Raw genomic sequence first — 21,402 nt, 5'->3', positions numbered from 1 at the left:
TAATGGTAAGAAAGTTTAGACTCATCTGTGAAGAATTGTGTTTCATAGGGGTTAATTAACAAGCTACAAATGCCTCCTCCGGGGCACTTTTTTTGGTGAACATTTACCTCTCCCCTCCAGAAACAGACTCCATTCCACTAACCTTGATAGAAATAGTAAAAAGGAGAGTTGTTGCTCAAACGTCCACTGTTGGCTGTAACTTTAGATTCCTGGTAGTTACTTTCTGATGGATTAGTTTCTTTTGTAGCATTCACATCTGGTACTGCCTCAGTGTCCACCTCCGCTACCTCCTCCTCTTCTGCTTCCAGGGGAAGAGGAAAGGAGCTTCTAGAATTGGAGCGGGCTTCCACCATCTCTTCATCAAATGCAGAAAGATATTCCAGAACACACTGCTATAGAACAAACAGTGTAGAGTCAGTATCCAACTATAATCTCTGGTACACAAATGCTCTGAGAAGGGTAAGTTTCAGAGTAGCAGCCGTGTTAGTCTGTATCCGCAAAAAGAAGAACAGGAGGTCTCTAAGGTGCCACAAGTCCTCCTGTTCTTCTTTCTGAGAAGGGTAGATATCCTCAGTGCCTGCTCACCTTACACTAGAGTGAGGAGGTGGAGTTAGATTTTAACTGTGCTTGTCCTGGGGGAGAAAAGGGGACCAAAAAACACCCACCTTTTTCTCCTGGGAAACTGCAGGCTCCCTGGTCACAGAAGGTTCCATCAGGACCAATTCTTCTACAGCTGCTGTGGCTCCTGCGACATCGCTATCGCTACTCTGGTCCAATGAAGTTAGAGTCTTCTCTCGATCCTACAGGCCACCCCAAAAAGAACACATTTCAGTTTACTTATTCCAGAAGACAGATGATAAACGTCAGTATTCCCTCCCCTAGTGTCTCAGACTGCCAGAGATCAAGATTCTCCCTCACCCAGTAGCCACTTCTAAAATAGAGGGAGACACCAGCTTACTTAGAAATGACCTCTGCAGGCTATCTGCAACATACTGGCTTTGAAACAAGCAACTGCCTGCAGGTTTGGTTAAAGAATCATTATCCCAAGAATAAGCTATTCCTGACACAAGGAGAGCCTGGCTTCACCAACAGTAAGCTTCCACAACTACCTCTGCAGTTAAGACACTATTCAGAGGCTGGTGGCATTCCAGGTGGCAGAGTTCAGTCGGTGATTGGGGTGCATGTAGTTCTTATTCCCTTTCAGTGTTTATATTGCTGCTTTTGATCAGGTGCTGTCCTTAATATCAAGCTACCTTGCCATATTCTGTGCCCCAAAGGAAGAATATTTGAAATTTTAAACTATTTTCTTTCATTACTACTGCAAATACTGAATCATCACACATTTCCAAAAATAATCTCTATATTGAGATTATTAAAGGATTCTCATCTCACTCCCTCCCCCAAAACCAAACCCACTGTGGATACTTGGCCTCCATTAAAAATGTTGTCAGCATCAAGTAACCATTAACATCCACCACAACTGGGGGTCCTCACCTTCAGTTCCTGGATAGCTGCCTCAATAAAGCAAGCTTCAGGGGTGTTTTTTTCCTCCTCATACTGTTGTAGTAATGCGGTTTTCTCTTCCAAGATCACCCACTGCAGCACCTGCTCCCTGGATGCCAGCAGCAGCTTAGAGAATTGGCTGTGCTGCTCATCTGGCCAGGGAAAGAATATCAGTAAGACGTCCTTTGTAGACACCCAATGTGCAGCAAGCTCCAATTTCAACTCTCCCATTCCTATTAAAAACTCATCTACTCTCTCATTGTGGGCAAATCTACTAGGAAGACTAGATCTGCACATAAGCAGTGTTGTTGACGAGAAGTTACTGAGATAGGAGATCAGTTTATCATAAATCCCAATAGCAAGTTATGAAGTTAAGTCTCCATAAACATTCAACAACAATTTCTGCACTAGAAATTTGTTTTAGTGACTTGGTCACATCAAACAAACACTCTACACATTTAAAGAACCCACAAAAGGGCTTTAAAAACAAAAAAAACAAAAACAAAAAACAAAAAAAAAAAAAGGAATGGGCTTTGGTCTCTATGAAATAAGCAGTGCCTAGAAGGTATTTCCTGCCTTAACCCGCTAGCAGCATCAGGAATGGCAAGTCTGGTCTTCCCTCATTTTGATGGAGGACCTCAGAGGATGCTGGCTCTCATTCTGAGGGTGGGGAACTCAATCTCAGTTTGGTATTAAACTGAAAGTTTAAACAGTGACAAAAATATTCCTTTTGCTCTCTGTCCCAGTTAATAAAAGCAATTTCAGTGTTTGAAATCCCAGATTAGAAACAAACTTTTAGAAGGACAGTAGATATCTTCATTCCTCCAAATCCAATCCTCACCCCAATTTCATAGTGTCACTACAGGGCAAAATTAAGGGGGGGGGGGGGGGGGCAGGGAAAGGAGGAAGAGAGAATCTTGTCTGTGCATCTTGCATATTTTGCCATATTTGGATTTCTTTTAAGTGCAAGCTTAATGCTGAAATTTTCTGCATTTGCAGTTATCCTGACACCAAGACTTACAATATCCTGTAGTGCTGTATGTTTTGTTTACCCAAAGTTACTGATGCACACTCAATCTTAATTTTCTAAATATCCAAGGCAAACATCTGAAATGAGTTCTATGCTCCAGGATCCTATATTGGGGGACACTGACCTTTAGAGCTAAGTTTAAACTATTTCCTCCCTTATAGGATTGGTTGAAAGACCACAGGTGAAAATAACCCATAAAGCAGCAGTGATAATATGAAGAACCTTGTCAGTCACACAAGTTGTATCATTGTCGTATCCCTGAATGCTTTAAATGTATGGAGGGGATGGTATGATGGGATAATCTAATTTTGGCAATTAAATGTAGGACACTGTCTAAATAACTAGAAAAGTTACAGAGCAGGGAAGACAAAAATTATGAGGTATATGGAACAGCTCAGGGAGGGATAGCTCAGTGGTTTGAGCATTGGCCTGCTAAACCCACGGTTGTGAGTTCAATCCTTGAGGGGGCCATTTAGGGATCTGGGGCAAAAAATCTGTTTGGGGATTGGTCCTGCTTTGAGCAAGGGGTTGGACTAGATGACCTCTTGAGGTCCCTTCCAACCCTAATATTTTATGATCAAGCCCCAGATAGGTAATAGTTTTCCCCACTAGGAGATTCCACTGGTAGAAGCATGCATATGCTGTTGCTACACACAGCATCTCTGAAATAATCTAGCATAAACTACAGCAGGGGTCGGCAACCTTTCAGAAGAAGTGGTGTGCTGAGTCTTCATTTATTCATTCGAATTTAAGGTTTCACGTGCCAGTAATACATTTTAACATTTAGAAGTTCTAAGTCTATAATATATAACTAAACTATTGTTGTATGTAAAGTAAATAAGGTTTTTAAAATGTTTAAGAAGCTTCATTTAAAAATTAAATTAAAATGCAGAGCCCCCCTGACCAGTGGCCGGGACCCGGGCAGTGTGAGTGCTGCTGAAAATCAGCTCGCGTGCCATAGGTTGCCTACCCCCGAACTACAGAATAAGTCAAATGTAAAATAATTCACTCTGCTGCTGAGCCAAGGGCTGGAGGGAAGGGGAGACCAAAACAAAGACACATGGGGAACAAAAACAGAGACCAACAAAAGGAAGTGAACTCTGCAGTGATACACTAATAGTTATGAATTACTTAATGTTGGCTTGTTCTGTAAATTATTCTGGTATGGCAGGGCCTTGCAGCACAGAAACTAGAGAAGTATGTATGTTGCAAGCTTATGGAAGGGAGTTATGGAGTAGGACACTGCATGGTAGTCATTTAAGAGGTGGTAGTTAATTTGATCAGTATTTGAAAGCAATGTCTTATAATCGGACCAATATAAATGCACCTAGAGTGAGGTTTCCCCATAGCAACCAGCTTCCACATTCAAGTTTTAGTCATACATGCAGCCAACGTTCTGGGAGAGTCTTCACAAGTACTCACCTCCAAGATGAATGGGGTGCTCTACATTCAGCCACTTGGATTTGGGCAATGCTACCAAAACACTTTTCTCCCTTCTCATTAGCTGCATTGTAATGGTGTCACCAATTGCATACTGGCGTGTTTCCATAGCAACAACACTGCAACACAGGAATAGCCTAAGTAGCAAGAATTAACTTTACAGAAAGCTGAAGAGATTTGAATTGCCTGCAAGTCTTACCTCTTGAGATCCTTCTTGTGAATAGACCCATAACAGATGGGACATTTGCTCCAGGTTCTCTCACTCAGGGAGAGATAGTGCAGAATGCATGCCCAGCAGAAGATATGCCCACAACGGGTGATCTTGGCTGCAGTAGGTGGATACAGGCATATTGGGCAGGAGGGCACTTCATGGCTACAAATTCGCTGGATGGCCATAAGAGAAGCATAATACAAATAAGTTACTAAAGCTAGAGATTATAAATTGAGATATCTGTTCAGGAACTTGTTGCAAAGTTGGCCAAATATTTTCGCCCTCTAGAGAAAGACAAGACAGACTGGAACCTTTCCAAGAAAGCAGGGACCTCAGGAGGGTAGATTCCTTCAGTCACCAAGAAATTGATCATATGGTTTTAAAAACATTGTTCCTGCTAAGTGTGATAGGGTAGTTGGTACAGCCATCTACAGGGTATTGTTCTCAGACTCTTCAATGTACAAGGCTTGGTATCAGATTGGTTTCCCTTTTCATATGTTCACTGACCCCCAACTCCAGGATTACTAGCATTGTCATCTGAAAGCAACTAATCTTGCAGGCAGCAGTGGACTTCTTGGTGTCACCTTATTGACTTTACAACCTAATTACACAACTAAACATCTCTGCATCTCCCCGATTAAAGAAAATCGACGGGTCCTAAATTTCTAAACAAATTATATTAGAAGAGTAGACAGATGTAATGTATTGTATATTTAGTCTGTTTAAGACTATTGGGGGAAGTGTGTACATGCATGAGTTTCCAAAGCAGCATCAAGCTCAGGATAACAGTAAACATGCCCCCTCCCAAATGCATGCGCTGCATCATAGACTAAGTATTGAGAGAGAGACAGCTATTTTCTAGATCTGGGTGGAATCCTGGGGTGCCTCAAGTAGCTACAGATTTTTGTTGTGAGGAAAAAGACGTTTGCCCATGCACAGGATAAGAGTCTGTAAAAGCATTCTACACAGCACACTTCCATCAACTCCATCCCTGTGACCTTGTCAGAAGGCTGACCACATTTCTGCATAATACTATGGGGAAAAAAAGTGTCAGAAAACACACTTAATATTCCTAATCAACTTCCATCTATAAAGCATGGAGGAAGATAATCTTCTTCCTCATAACAGTCTTTGGTAGTCTTAAGCTCCTGTCACATACAGAGTCTTTCAAAAGTAATTCCCTATCGGATTCTCTTTTGTCACTCATGCAATACTGGAAGGAATGAGATTTGATGGCAACTAAATTCACATTATGTCAAATGCAACTAGAGCAACAGGTAGGCACTTTTTTATATTAGATAGGTAGATGAAGAGAAATAAGTTTTAAAAACCCATCCCATCACTACTGACCACTTGCTCCACAAAGTCCCAGTTGACCAAGGTATCTGGGTCAGCAAAGTTCACTGTGTAGTCCTGTTCCTCAGACACCACAAACTGGCAGCTGGATGGAAGACACAAAGGCATCATAAATTAATAAGTCACCTATTCCAACTGTCCAGGTGATAGCAGAAGTGGCCTTTGCATTAAGATCCTCAAGAGACCAAGTCAGTCCTGTCTTTAAAGACAGGACCCAAGAAAGCCTAGCACAGCCACATGCTGGGTATGTGAAAAGACTTGGCATCTAGGCTGACAATGGCCAGCAGTTACCATTAGTGAACCTAACAGGGCTAACTTCTTTGGACACAGTTCTCCTCCCTGCAGTTTGGCCATCCTGCCTGGAGTTCTTGTCTGAATACAGACTAAACAAAAGGGAACTTATGCAGAGGAAACAGCTTTCTATAAAGGAAACTATTGAAATAGGCAGAACACAAGGCGGGGGGGGGGGGGGGGGGGAGAAAATCACATACTATTCAGACAAGTGCTATAATAAGTCTCTATACAAATAAAGTATATTCACATTTTACCATAGTATACAAAAATGCCAATGACTGCAATTTTAGCAGTACTTTTCATGGTCTTAAAGGTGGTGATCAGATACAGAAAATGTTGAACCTGCCCCAAATTAGAGATAAAGCCATTAATACATTAGCTTGGAAAAAAAAAAGTTCATCTCCTAAACTGACTGACTACCTTGATTATTGATGCATTCAGTACATATTTCTACACAAGTTAAAATTATTCAAGTCACCTTTAAAGATAAAGAGTAACTATTACAATGTATCTGTTTAAAAACAAAGACCTCTGCACACGAGGACTTAAAAACTGAGACTTGCTTTGATCCCAAAAGCAGCAAGTTTTAACATCTCATTGTACTAAGATGGATTGAGTTTGTTTTGTTTATACTGCATTACTTGAGTTAGAAAAAAAATATGAACTACTTAAGTGTTAAAGGGACCACAGGTCTTCCTGGACCCAACAGGGTATATTAAATTTTACAGGTGGTGCTTGAGTATTTGGGCAGAAGGGTATGTTACCCTTTCCATCCTTCACACTCAGTCCCTTTAACTGCATTTCCTTTGTTTTCTGTCAGATACCAATATCTCCTTTTATAAATCAGGAAAAGAACATATTTCACCCTTCTGTATACACACAAGGTAACCCTTGCACCAATACTGTGAAGACAGAACCAGTGGAGCAGAACTTCAGTAACCAATACAAGGGGGGGGGAGGGGAGGAGGGAGGGAAGAACCACCACCACCACCAACGTTCAGTATAATTAAATACATAATTCCCTGACTCAGTCACCTACAGAGTGAATACACAGTCCCTTAAAGCTCATTCATATGAATGTCTAGGAGCCCTGCTGATCTTCCACTCACTTGGCCTGTAGGAAGAGCTCTTTGTTGAAGGGTTTGTGTCCCCATTTGTTCCTTTTCCCCCAGTTGCCATGTCCATTCCCATCAAAGTGACCTGCTTGGCCACGGGGTTCAAAGGTGAAGTTCAATAAGTGGTTCAGACTAATCTTCTTTGGACCAGAGAACTGGGCAGGGCTGAACTCTGCCCGTTGAACCTCTGCTACCTAAAAAATGAAAAACCCACAAAACAAACAAGACAGAGGTCTGGTTAGAATTTTCTGGAAGCTGGTACACTGCAACCTATCAGCACAAACACAGGTCCATTCCCTTCAATGGAATACAGGGAAATGCACTACCCCTACCTACTCACCTTCTCCCACTCCAGGCCTGAAGATCTAATACTGCAGCATTAGAAATGCAAAGGAACTTGAAAGTTAAGATTGAGTAATCTTTTTCCATTGTACAAATGGAAGTGTAAAAGCAACCTATGTAGTGAAAGTGAAAGCTTTATTTTTAAAACTAGTTGTTCAGGATTAGCGACATGGGTAACAAAAGCTATTTTTAAAATGACAATATCCCTTTAAAGAGCCAGTATTGCAAGCTTTAGGATCATTCCAGAGATTTCATGATTTTAGATTAGTTTCCATATAGTTGAAGTGGACAGAATTAGAACTCAGAAAATATAGTAACTGAATATGTGATATTTGTAGATTAAATTGCTAATTTTTAAAAAATGGGTGTAACATGGGTATATATGCCAAGTGGGGGGAGGCTAACCACCCATAGTATAAATCAGCATGAAAGGATTCCTGATCTGCCTTTATGCCTCACTAGATCACATCAAGGCTAGTCAGATTACTTTGCTAAATATTTCATAATGTGGGATTCAGAATACACAAGTGGTTGGACATAAATATGTCACAGATTTAGGAACTGAAAACTGTATTACTAAGATCATTTTCATGAAGAACCTGTGTTTCACAATATGTATGTGGCCTGTCTATATACCCATTCCTCAGACTGTACTTCTGTTAGTTTCACTGGTCTTGTTATTGAAGGAGTCTCAGACCAAAGAGCATCCTCTTCTGAGATGGTGCAAAGTTGTTCTGATATCACTCAATCTGGCGTCTCAGCGATGTTACCACCTCAGGGTTCTTGCCCTTCCTAGCCCAGAAAGGGAACACAGGAGACCTAACTAGCAAGTCAGAGTGATCCTCTCGGCCCATAAAAAGAGGCCTTGCAGACATGGCATTACAATTCTCACCTCATCTCGTCTTCCACCATTACAAGAGCTAAAAAGTTTGCCACTTCCCCCAGTGCCCCCTCTCTGAGGGGGCATCTTGTTAAAAGCTTTGCTTTTCTGTGAATTGGAGCGACGGGATTGGCTGGAAAAGTTCTCATTTTTTGAATATGAAGTTTCTCTTTTACGATTGTAACGTTGTTTGGATCCACTTGCATTCTTTCCATCTGAAAAAAAAAAAAAGAAAACAAGTCAGACTCACAAGCTCTGCGAGATACTTCCACTAGAAAAGCAGTGGCTGTCAAGTAATTTATGCCTTTAAGACAGGACCGCATTTGGCCTGGATCATTTTTATACCTGTCTACAGCAAGACAATACTGACTCTTAACCAGAGCTCCAAAGCTTCTCTAACTACACCACCAAACCCACAGCAAAGTACTTTTCAGGCACATTAGTATCCAGGAACCTATGCAGCCAATAAAGGAAGAGACTTCTTAGCTGTCTTGAAATAAAATGCAGTTAAGTTGCTTCTATTGTCTGGATTCTTCCTACCATGGATAGTTTCTATCAGCTCCTTAATCAGCATTTACTGAAACTTACACCAAAATCCACCACTACTTAGAGCTTATACCAAGCAAAGGACCAGAGACATAAGGCAGGTATGTAGCTGAACTGAGGATAGTATTACACTACACTCAATTCATTCACATAAACTAGTTTAAGGCCAGAACTAGGAACAGCCACTAGCAGTGTGTGTTTAATTAGAACACTTTTACACTGAGTAATCAAGATTGAAATTTCTAGCTTCTGGTGTTTTTCCAAAACACTCAATAGCCATCAGTTAGTTCTTTATTCTGGGCACACGTAGGCCTGATCTCTGCTACAGAGTTAGGTCAATGCAAGGCAGCTTACATCAACCTAAACATGTAAGTGTCTACACTAAAATTTTGCTCCTATCAAGGTAACTGCCCCGCTATGCTGACTTAACTCCACCTCCATGAGAGGCGTAGAATCAATGTCAACCTAGTTAGGTCAACACAGCATCAGCATAGACACTGCAATGCTTACATCAACTATTACTGACTTTCAGAAGCCGTCTCCCAATGCCCTGCACTGAAAGTACAGTTGGTACAAGGGCTCCTCGTGAGGACTTGCACTGCCAACACAAGAAGCGGAGTGTGGACGCACAAAGCTATTTAATTACTGCAGCAGCTGTATGCCGATGTAACTTCAGTTGACAATTTTGTATTGTAGACATGCCCTTAGTTGATTACATGAGTTTTCATGTCTAGAATGTGTAAAGATACCACCCTGCCTGCATCTGTCCGTCTCTAGATCTCCCACATTGCTCTATTACGTGGACATCTCTTTTTAACCACTATTATCTTTATTTCCTTTTCTCCTTCGTGCCTTCTTTCATCCTAAGCCCTATGCTTAGGGCAGTACAATGCATCAGGCTCTTCTTAAAAACCAACTTCTTCCACAATGACCATCTACCTCAACATACCACTACCACCTTTGGTCTCCCAGTGCATTTATCTAATCTGTGTTTTAGTCAGCAAATCCCCAAATCCTGGAGGCAGGGATTGTTTGCCTGGTGAGAGTGCTGAGCACACTGTTGGGATTTTAACACAGAAAGCACTAGCAGCAAGCACAAAGTGGTGGCTTTAAATTCTAAAGCTCACAAGAATGGAAGAGCAGTCAGATGTTAGTTGTACACATTTAGAATACCCAAGAGTTGCTAGTGCTTCCTAAACTATTACAGAGGATCTTTCCATAAGATTAGAAACCACTTCCCTCTGAAGTTCCAATAAGTTCTTAAATGTAAAGTCAGGCTGAGTCCAAACATGGTAATCCATTTCCCTGTGTATTAACCTGGTAATGCCACTACATACATTTGTTTCCTGAAACAGTAGAATAAGATTAGAGCTTAATTTTCAATGTCCTCAGCCCACAGATATGCCAATACACCCTTCCCTCTCAGAAATAGTTATTAACATTGCATCAGGTCCATTGTGACTTATCATATCTAATGCCTCACAATAGCAGCACTAGAACATCAGTTGCATCTAGATCCACATATTGGGAAGTAGCAGGCTTCTGCCCCTTTTTCATCTGCACAAGTCTTTTACAGCTGACAGGTTCCCTCCTTCCCTATTTTAAGATCATATTAATTACTGTTCCACTAACCTTGGTAACCATCTTCCACTATTACTCCTGAGCGACAGGCATCAGGAGCAACCCAACTGCACATTTATAGTAACCAAATGATCTCATTCATGTCTATTCTCCACACTTTTCACTACAAAAATTTCATTTCTCCCTCCTGAAACCCCCAAAAAGTGTGTTCAGGGAACAGTAAGAAGGGCTGTGCATACCTCTTCATGACAGAGCATCCAGATGCTTTTAAAAATACAACATACATTAAAAAAAAAAAAAAAACACAAATGCATCTTAAGACCAGTTAAACCTTTCACCTCTTAGTAGAAAGGAAATGCAGAGATGGAAATGTGTGGCCACCGCATTTTAGAGTTGTGGGGGAAAAGCTAGTTTAAGAGGCCTACTGTATCAGTTCAGCTTTCAGTAGAGTCACAGCTAAAACCCCATGCAATTCTGAATTTTACTTGTTAGATGTGCCTGTGATTTCCAAAGAGTGATAATCGTGCAGTAGAAGATCTTCAAAATTAAGACTAAAGCCAAACACCTTTCAGATTACATAGAGAAATAGAAGGGCAGTAATTTATTAGTCATTAGTTAAGAAGTGACAGGGAAGCTTTCAAGAGGCATTATGCAGCCACTCTGCCATTATTTACTGGCAAAAGTGGTGATGTACTTGGCCTAATGGCAGAGCCAAATTCAGAATTATTGAGAATTCAAACAGTTCCTACTATTGGTATCACAGCATGTCTGAATTGTGCAGCAGTTACAGTGCACGTGGGAGAGACTGCAAGTCAGCCCGACACCTTAGGGGCAGTGTTTTATCTTGAGAAGCACACCAGTTGCAGCTAAATATTCAGGGTGTAGCCAGGCCTGGACTATGGTGATTTGGACAGACTGAGTGTAGAGAAGAAGCTGTAATTTACACCACTGAGACTAGGCTATCGTCTCTGGTAGAATTAAAATTAATTCCAAAGACAAGGAACGGCTATTGGATTAGCCTTTTTCATAAATTATCTTTAAGAATGTCTTATATGGAAAAGCCAATAGAACTGAAGTCCATCACTGAACAGCCTTCTTAAATCTACAGTCACAGTGCATATTCTAGACAGGCAGAGACCTCCCAGGCCACAGCAACTTTGATTTTTTTTCCAACCCATAAGCACAGGGGGACAGAAAAATATATCTGCAAACAAGGGGGTCAAGATAACTGCATAGCCTCACTCTTTTTAAACTGGGTCAGATTACTTGTCATCAGGTGTGGCAATCTTCCCCTGCAGTTGACAGCAAGGAAATTTCCCACCTTGGTACAGCTAACACAAAATTACAGCCATTATGAACATTAAATTGTCAGTCAACTCGTACCAGAACATTCCTATCACATTACAACCCTTCAACCTGACTCAATGGCTTTTACGAGTTTCCCTTTCATCATTATGACGACGACTTTAGAGATTCTTTGACCATGAAGTGTGATGCAGTAGTCTGTCCCTTTTGACCAAGAATCCAGAGTGGTATAGACTCCAGACACCTTTTCTTCACAACTTTACTGGTTGAAGGCAGTTTCCCCTCTTCAGAACGGTCTGCATGAAAATTCCCAAGAAGTCTAAGAACCTCCAGGGTTGTAGTAAAACAAGATTGAAATGAGAGAAGAGTCAGATGTAAAGCCAGAGAAACAGTATGAATGTCTAGTCTTGCTGCAAAAGCTCATCTTAGATACTATTGCCTATTTCCCTACAACTACAGGAAAAGGGCTTTTCTTCCTTCTAATTGTTTTGGCAGGCAGCATGTCAGAAAAAAAAGCTTCTACTGGCCACTGTCATCTTTCTTCTCGGATATGCCTCAGTTATGGATTTCAGGTTACTATGAACTGCCTCTGGTGACCTCTCCTACCAAAGGTACTTATCCAGCTATTTTCTGTATTTAGGCCAAAATTAATTCAGAATTTTATTCCTTGGCCTAGAAAAAGCTTTCAGTTCCTGTCCCTACCTCCACTTCCCCAAAAATGATTTCAATGACTTAAGTTGTTTTTAAAGCATGTACATACAATCGTTTCCCAACAGGCCTTTGCTACTGGTTGCCAAACATCCTCACTTCAGGGGCCCTGATGTTTGTTCCAATCTAATGATGAATACTTTTGAAAGCATTAATCTTCTCTAGAACCGTTAATCCAGAACCAGCTCATTTTAATGAAGCAGGGCTCATTTCTAATAGTTAACTTTTTCTTACCTTTAATTGCGAGAGGAGGGGGCCCCTCAGACAAGGGAGCATTGTGTTTAAATTTTCAAAGGCTGAATTCACATTTAGAACATTGCAATTCTATAAACTGTTTCAAGGCGCACCCTGAACGGGAGCACAAGGTGCCTTATCCACAAGTCAGAAGTTGTGATAAAGTACTCTATTTCACCAGAGATTCCAGTTTCTCAACTGTTCACAGCAAGTGACATTTTCAGAAGTGCCTAGATGATTTAAGAGCTTCATTTCCACTGAGTCATTGGGATCTAAGCTCCTAAATCACTTAATTCTCAAAGGCACCTACTTGGCATCCCTCCAGTTTCAGAGAGAATCTCAGAGCTATTTGCTGACTTACAGCTATATACAAAAGCAAGCAAGAGAACAAGTTGATCATTACTGTATTGTATCAATACCTTTGAGGCATTAGAATGGTACCTGAGTGGATATACATTCAGACGTTATACAAGATTCAGAAGTTAACATTTTGAATAAATAAATACTAAGTCTTTTAAGTCAAGCATTTTTTTAAATTTTAACACAATTTTTAAAACAATCCAATTAAAACGCTCTGTTTACAGCTCTTGCAATACAACTGACATTAGCTCTCCGATCTGAGTATTCCAGCGTACACCTGAATTACAAGCATAAAAAAAAAAGAAAAAGAAAAAAAGTGAATGTTAATGAAGAAATCCTTTCAGGCGACCTTTATACCTCAAAAAAGGTACAGCCCCTAATTTTTCCACTTTGCAGTTATTTAGGAAACAGCTTAGAAAGTTAAGTGTGAAACATGTAGACATAAAAACAGCCCTTAGTATATTCTCTTTGTATTAGTATATGGCCTATATTTCATACTTTTGATATGAAGCAGGAATCTGAGAGGCTCTGTTGCTTCCTTACTGCTTCTTGTAAAAGCTAGGCCTATGACTTTTAATTCTTCACTCAGTCCTCTCCAGAGTCCCAGATTCTAACACAGGATCTGCATTTCAGTTACATTAGCCTCCCTCTTCTGCAGCACTGCCAAGTTGATGGATGTTCTGCTGGAGGATGGGAGAAACAAGAAACTTTCACTTCAGATTCCCTGACCAGTGCACCTTTCTAGGCTAAAGGGTATCAGAAAACCATGAGTTCCCACGAATGGCTGTTTATATTTCTCTGGACTGTCATTGAGCAAAGCACCATATCCCTACCATAGGAAGCAGGCAAGTATCACCACTGTGCCCCATTTTACAAATAAAAAGGGTTTTACAAGAGCATTTTTGGCAGAACTAGAATGGAATCTAGTTCTTCAATGACAGACCCACATTTAATCCGTTCAGCCACAGTGCCTTTCAGAATAAATGTACCAAAAATGTATGTACTGTACTTGGCTATTCTGTCTAATAAGCCACCCTGTTCCCCTTCCCCCTACATGGCCAGAATCCCAGAACTGTTCGGTATCCTCGCCTTTCTCCCTTCTAGTAGCTGGCTCACTGAGGATAACATTTAATCCTTTATCTCAAGTGGCAGAGGTCTGTGCAGGGAGTCCGAAGGGCCCAGCTTCAAACCCAGCTATTGACTCATGAAGGGATCTTAGTAGAACTTTTCTTAGAGAGAGAGAAAAAAAAAAAAAAAAAAAAAAAAAAAAAAGACCACCACTCACACCCCACAAGAACCCATGTATGAGACTCACAATGACAAAGCATCTTTAAAAAACAGGTTTAAAGTTAAAATTAATAATGTCAGTTATGATACAGCCTAAAAAGAATCTGTCACACTCCTGTTGCTTCTGTGAGAGATCCAGATCAAGTATGTCACGTATTGCCAGCCCTTCAATTTGACATATGCAGTGAAGTCTTGGGGAGAAGTTAACACCTCAAGAGTTAGAGCCACTTATTTCATTATTTCAACTGCCTATGGCTACTCTTTGAAGCTTATTTCATTTCACTGGTAAACTTGCCAAGGTATACATTGCCATTATGCCAACACACTTTTTTATAATACAATTGAGACAAACCACCAAAGAGGAAGGAAATTGAGTACAAGCCATCCCAGCACCATTCCAATTAGACTGTATTGTGCATAGTTCTGTGTCAAAGGATCCAGCAATATCAAGTATTGTTGCAAATTTCAATACTTAGAAACAGTTAGGACCAAACTGTCAAGAGTGTCAAGCTCCTGGAACACCAACTGCTTCGGGATGGAACTGCTACTGCTAAGCACTTCTGACAATCCCTTAGCTTAAAATAATGTAGTGCAATGGTATAAGTGATACACAAGATAGTTTATAAACTATTAGTGAGAGAAGCGATGTGCAATAAGAGTCTAAACTGAAATGCTATATTTAACTACTATAGTTCATACAAGATCCCTTTAATACTAGAGTGCAAGTGTGTCAAACATACGGCTGCAAGACTGATCCAGCCTCCCTGATGTATCTTTATGGCCTCCATGACAAACTATGCAGAAAACATTCATTTTAAGAGTTTTTAGTACTCATGGTTGCAAAGAAAGCTTTAAAAATGTGATCCAAGTTTAAGCTAATAAGGGTTGTCTTCCCAAAATCTGCAGGCAGCCTGAAACAATGGCTCTAAAGCGGTTACAAGGTTACTTCACTTGTAAAAAGATGAGCAGTAAAATGGGGAAAAGAGTGGAAGTGTTCCCCCTTGGAAGAGAGAACTAGGAGTTGCTGCAGTTAAGGGAACCTGAGGGAAAGACAGAACACAAACAGGGAAGAGGGAGAGAAACAAAAAAGAATGGAGAAAAACAAACGGCAGAAATAATAATAGTCCTAATGATAAGCATGTTCTCTCAAGTGGTACTGAATAGTTAACAGTGATAATGAGATGTTCAATTTCCACTTCTAATTTTTGATCCTAGGATAAGCCTCCTACCAAAAGTAATCAGTCTGTTGTGGACTGAGTAATGTATGTAATTCTAGATTTATACCCTGTCTCATTAAACATGAGTGGAATTCAGCCCTCTCCACCAAGCAAGTTTGACACCACTCATCTTGTAATTAGACCAAGGATTTTGAAGGAGCTTGGAACAAAGCTTTCCAATATTTAACTTTGGTCAAGTCCCAGCCTTTCCAACTGTAGTTAAGATATTGCCCCTGCCTCAAGGAGGGTCAAGTTGTAATTTACTTAGAATATTCTAGGAAGGAAGCCACCATTCTAAAGACAGAGTTCCACTTCAGGTCACATCACCTTGACATACACCACACTCTTAGCACAAAGGGGATACCCTGTTTCCCCGAAAATAAGACAGTGTCTTATATTAATTTTTGCTCCCAAAGATGCACTGGTCTTATTTTCAGGGGATGTCTTATATTTCAAAGAAGAAGAATACGGTACACATCGGTGGATGCCTTATTATCGGGGAGGTCTTATTATCGGGGGGATGCCTTATATTACAACGAGAGGCAAAACTGTAAGTAGGCCTTATTTTCGGAGGATGTCTTATTTTCGGGGAAACAGGGTAGCTCAGTGGTTTGAGCACTGGCCTGCTAAACCCAGGGTTGAGAGTTCAATCCTTGAGGGGGCCATTTAAGGATCTGGGGCAAAAAAAAAATCTATCTGGGGATTGGTCCTGCTTTGAGCAGGGGTTGGACTAGATACCTCCTGAGGTCCCTTCCAACCCTGATATTCTATGATCCTTACTCAGGAGGTAATAGTGCTGCTGAAAGCTTAAGCTGAGCAGGATATAGGATGCCCAGAAACTGACAGAATGTTTGCTTTGTTTTTTTAACATCAATAGTGAGCTTAGTGCTTACAAGAGGCTCAAGAAATAGTATGGGCAAAGTGACTGTCCATTCGTGTACTGCACAAATGGATGTGAGCAAGAAAGTTTCCTTAGACATTCTCCCCCTCCCTCAAGTGTGTCTCAGTGCTGATCTAAAGAACACCTACAAGGAAGGGATGGTCCTCAAGTTTCCAAGCTCCACTGGATAATACAGTGGCAACGCATGCCAGGCTTACAATTCTTGGCCTCTCCAAAACTACTAGAGACGCCCAGTATGTTAAGGGTTGGAAACTAGCACGTTCGCCAACTCATTTCACAGTATCCCTGTATCCTGTCAGAGGGTAACAACAGTGGATCAATACCACCTGGGCTTCCGACCAACCCCTGGACACCTAGTACCACTGCCCCACGCCGACTTCCTGTGGGTGATGTTAACATTTCCCAGAAGCCTGGAGTCCTCCGACTGTTACACAGTCTGGAGACCCGACGCATCCCACCCCTCTTAGTGCGAGGCACCTGCCAGCTCCCTGGCTGGAGAGCCAGCTACGATATTACCCCAGCGCCCCTTCCCCCCGGGCCCGCCTCTTACCGCCTTTGGGCTTAGATTCCCCCCCGGCCGGCCCGGCCGAGGCGGAGCGGGTCTGCTGCCCTTTGCTGCCGGACGAGGAGCCGGGGATCCCGGAGCCGCAGGGGCTGCTCTTGTCCATGTCGGAGGCTGTGGCGGGGGCCGCGCTGGGCGAGCTCTGCAGCATCAACGGGCGCCCCGACGGCGCTGGCGAGTGGATGGCAGCGGCTCTGAGCTGGGGGGTAGGACGGGCGCTCGGGGAGGCGACGGGGGCCCAGGCTCATGGCCCGCGAAGGGGACCGACAGGGGCGGCGCAGCGCTGACTCGGCCTCCTTCATGGCGACATCTTCTCGCTGCTCCGCTTAAACAGAGAGAGCCGGGGGAGGCCGGGCCGGGCCTGCGGGGCTCCGGGGGGGTCGGGGTAGCAAAGGGACGGGGAGCCCCGCGGGGCCCGGCACTGGCTGCGGTGGGGGTGGTCGGCGCCGCCCAGGCAGCGCGGGCTCCTCGGCGCCGCTCCTACAGCTACCGCGTACTGTAGCTGTTCCCCTGTAATGGCGACGAGTCGCCAACAGCAAGAAAAGAACCCGGATGGAACTCATTATATAGGGAGCCGGCTGACCTAACGTATGCTGGGAGATGTAGTTCTCTGGTGGGTCTGGGCGGATTTGGTTTGTATTAACTATCGTAAGGTATTATGGGAGATGTAGTTCTTAGTGTTTCATGCCATTAGCTCGCTGCGTTGTTTTGTATTACTGTATCCGGAGCGTTGTGGGAGTTGTCATTCTTTTCACGTCTGAGTTGGTTTTGGGACTACTTCATAGAATCATGCAAATGTGCAACCCCGGAATATTGTAAAGCAATTTTATGGTCTTTCATGTATAGATGAAACCAACCTGTGTTATATGCATGTGAGTGCTGACTTCGCCCGCTCCCCCCTCGCCTCCAGACAGTCCGGCGCTGGCAGGGTCGGGGTAAGCAGCGGGGCTCGCGGGCTGCACCTCAGCCCAGGGTCCCTCCAGCCAGACTCCCGCCTCCAGGACCAGCCAGCAGGGCCGGCTTTAGGAAGTGTGGGGCCCAATTCAAATACCCGGTGGTGGTCCGGGTCTTCGGTGGCACTTCGGCGGCAGGTCCTTCGCTCGCTCCGGGTCTTCCGCAGCACTGAAGGACCCACTGCTGAAGACTCGGAGCGAGTGAAGGACCCACTGCCGAAGTGCCGCCGAAAACCCAGACCGCCACCGGGTGTGTAAAAAAATAATCATAACATCATAGAAAAATACTAGAAAGACAAGGTGGATGACTGAGGTAATATCTTTTATTGGACCAACTTTGGTTGGTGAAGGAGACAAGCTTTCCAGCTACACAGAGCTCTTATATCTTTTATTAAACTAACTTCTGTTGTGAAGCGAGACAAGCTTTTGAGCTTACACGGAGCTCTTCCTTGGTAGCCTGAGCTCTGTGTAAACTCAAAAGCTTGTCTCCCTCACCAACAGAAGTTAGTCTTTTATCATACTTTTATCACAGGCCTCTTGTTTTTTCTCAAAAGTAAACTATACCAATCTTTTCAATCTCTCATCATAAAAGAGTTTTTCCTTACCCCTAATCATGCTCATCGCTTGTTTCTCCACTCCCTCTAATTCTACAGTATCTTTTTTGAGATGGAGTGAACACTGAGTACTGTGAACAGTACTGAACATTGTATTCCAGGTGAGGGTGAAGCACTAGTTTATACAATGACATTATAATATTTTCTGTATCATTCTCCGTCCCATTCCTTATACATCCTAACATTTTGTTCGCATTTTTTACCACAGCTGTACATTGACCAGAGATCTCTGTTGAACTGCCCACACCAATACCCAGATCCTTTTCCTGACCTGATCCATTTAATTTAAACCCTTTTAAGGTGTAGGGGTAGTTCCAATTTTTCCCTCCAATGTACATTATTTTACATTTATCAACATTAATGTCATCTGTCATCATGTTGCCCTTTCACCTAGCTTCTTTAGGTCTTTCTACCATTCCTCATAGTCCTCATTAGACATCACAAAATAATGTTGTGTCATCTGCAAATTTTGCCACCTCACTGTTCACCCCCTTTTCCAATTCATATACCTGTACTAGTATTTTAAAACTGGATGGAAAATCAACGTATAAAGCAAAATATCAATACAGGCTGTAGTTGTTTCCATCTTGCTAATGGGTTACATATGCAGAAGGATTGCAGGTCATGACAGAGACTCCATAAAATGCTGCCTCCCTTGAAGGATCCAGTATCTCATAAATCTGAGGCAACACACCCCATAACCCTGAGGGTTGGGGAGTGTCAGCTACTTCCCACATTTCTTGGAATCCAGAAGAACCTTTGCTTCATTTTAGCATGTTAATTCTACCAAAAAAAAAATTATATGGATCAACAAATTCTCTAGATGGTCTGTTGACCAAGAGGTGGATGCCTAAATACTAAGGCGATGAATCCATCAGAAATGTACCACTAGCTATCTAGATGCTTAGAAAGATAAAACAAACTTAGTACAACATTACCTTTATTTAGTAGATTAATGTGTCTGGTCAAGGAGGTCCAGAGGAAGAAGTACATTTGTACTTTAGAGTGGTGGCCGTGTTAGTCTGTATCAGCAAAAAGAACGAGGAGTACTTATGGCATCTTAGAGACTAACAAATTTATTTGGGCATAAGCTTTTGTGGGCTAAAACTCACTTCATCAGATGCATGCAGTGGAAAATACAGTAAGAAGATAAATATATATATACACAGAGAACATGAAGAAATGGGGGTTGCCATACCAACTTTTAACGAGACTAATCAATTAAGGTGGGCTATTATTAGCAGGAGAAAAAAATTTTTTGTAGTGATAATCAGGATGGCCCATTTCAAACAGTTGACAAGAAGGTGTGAGTAACAGTAGGGGAAAAATTAGCATGGGAAAATAGTTTGTAGTTTGTGCAATGACCCATCCACTCCCAGTCTTTATTCAAGCCTAATTTAATGGTGTCCAGTTTGCAAATTAATTAAAATAAATTTTCTCCTGATGATAATAGCGCACCTTAATTGATTAGTCTCATTAGAGTTGGTATGGCAACCCCCATTTTTTCATGTTCTCTGTATATATATATCTTCCTACTGTATTTTCCACTGCATGCATCTGATGAAGTGAGTTTTAGCCCATGAAAGCTTATGCCCAAATAAATGTGTTAGGCTCTAAGGTACCACAAGTACGCCTCGTTCTTTTTATTTGTACTTTAGTATCTCCTTATCTTCATATTATGAAGAAATCAGTTTTAACCTTCATGTCTGGTTATCTGCTTCTCCCTCAAGTCTCTTCACTTTCTTCCACATTGCCTCATATGCATGGAATGCCTTCCCCAGGCTTGTCCACAAAGCCACCATTCTCTTTTTTTAATTATTCCTGAACATAAGAACGGCCATACTGGGTCCGACCAAAGGTCCGTCTAGCCCAGTATCCTGTCTTCCAACAGTGGCCAATGTCAGCCGCCTCAGAGGGAATGAACAGAACAGGTAATCATCAACCATCAACTACAGGTTGACTGTGCGTTGTGTGAAAAAATACTTCCTTTTGTTTGTTTTAAACCTGCAGCCTATTAATTTCATTTGGTGACCCCTCATTCCTATGTTATGAGAAGACCCATTACTTCTGCAAAGCCATGTAAAGTTAGCTAAATCATGAAGTTATTTATTTCATGAGTGAACTACTCATTTAAGAGAAGGGGTTGATAAGAAGTAAACTGTAATCAGTTGTGAACACTGCTCACTAGGGCCGAGCCTACAATTTTCTGCATAGGCAGAACCATTTGCACTCATTTAGCCCCAGTGAAGTTAAAGGGGCTCCAAAATCAAAAAGTCAAAGGGGAAGGGCCATGCAACATTAATTGCAGGATTGGAGCTTAGTCTTATAAGATGTATCACTTTGTCTATCTTTTTTAGTTGTGATCCTGCAAGTTGTTCTACACGAGTGGATCCCTGAGTCAATATGGAACAACTTGTAGGATCAGAGTCCTTGGATTGGATATATGTTAAGGCAGGGACTGGTGCCTTTTTCTGGTTTGGGGAAGTGTGTAACACATAATTTTGGATGCTACCACAATCTAAATAATAATGTACAAAGCTTTGGGTATTTGATATTTTCTGTTCTAAGCTACACAAACTTCAGTACCTAAAAAAAAAGTCAATAAACAGATCAGACCACAATGGAGTAATAACTCACACACTCATGTACCTGAAATTTGTAATGGCGTATTTAAATTTTAAATGCAGTAATGGGGAATGGCTAGCTCTATGTTTCTGCTTAGCCAAGGCTTTCAGTCACGTTCAAACATGTTTTGAAAGCAGTTGTGGTTCAACTGGTTTATAAAGTTGTTTGACTTACATGTGAACATGACTATGGGCCAGATCCTCAAAGGTATTTTGGTGCGTAACTTGCATTGAAATCAATAGGAGTTAGGTTCCTAAATACATTCATGGATCTGGGTCTTTATAACCATGCATATTATGGTTCTATACATTGATACAAATGCCCATGTTTGAAAAAAA

General features: G+C 41.9%; 1 protein-coding gene across 7 annotated transcripts in view; it reads right to left on the bottom strand.

Moving 5' to 3' along the window:
• Window positions 1-17,412, bottom strand: part of RNF10 (ring finger protein 10) — a 207,074-nt gene extending 189,662 nt beyond the window's left edge. For 2 of the 7 annotated variants that reach the window (XM_024108730.3, XM_065567845.1), the window contains exons 1-9: window positions 16,861-17,200; window positions 8,184-8,386; window positions 6,944-7,143; window positions 5,535-5,625; window positions 4,173-4,357; window positions 3,956-4,092; window positions 1,495-1,655; window positions 666-800; window positions 143-389 (exon numbers count right to left, since the gene is read on the bottom strand). In XM_024108730.3, the coding sequence (XP_023964498.1) occupies window positions 143-389; window positions 666-800; window positions 1,495-1,655; window positions 3,956-4,092; window positions 4,173-4,357; window positions 5,535-5,625; window positions 6,944-7,143; window positions 8,184-8,386; window positions 16,861-17,023 (1,522 nt within the window). In that variant the 5' untranslated portion in view covers window positions 17,024-17,200. Of the gene's footprint in view, window positions 1-142; window positions 393-665; window positions 801-1,494; window positions 1,656-3,955; window positions 4,093-4,172; window positions 4,358-5,534; window positions 5,626-6,943; window positions 7,144-8,183; window positions 8,387-13,403; window positions 13,589-16,860 lie in introns of all 7 variants that reach the window. The other 5 variants (XM_065567846.1, XM_065567847.1, XM_005288674.5 and 2 more) reach the window with 5 other exon arrangements.
• Between the last annotated feature and the right edge of the window lie 3,990 nt (window positions 17,413-21,402).

This window comes from Chrysemys picta, chromosome 15 (assembly GCF_011386835.1).
Source record: "Chrysemys picta bellii isolate R12L10 chromosome 15, ASM1138683v2, whole genome shotgun sequence".
NCBI lineage: Eukaryota > Metazoa > Chordata > Testudines > Emydidae > Chrysemys > Chrysemys picta.
Note: the sequence above shows the minus strand (reverse complement) of the source record. Positions and strands in the feature narration are given on the sequence as shown.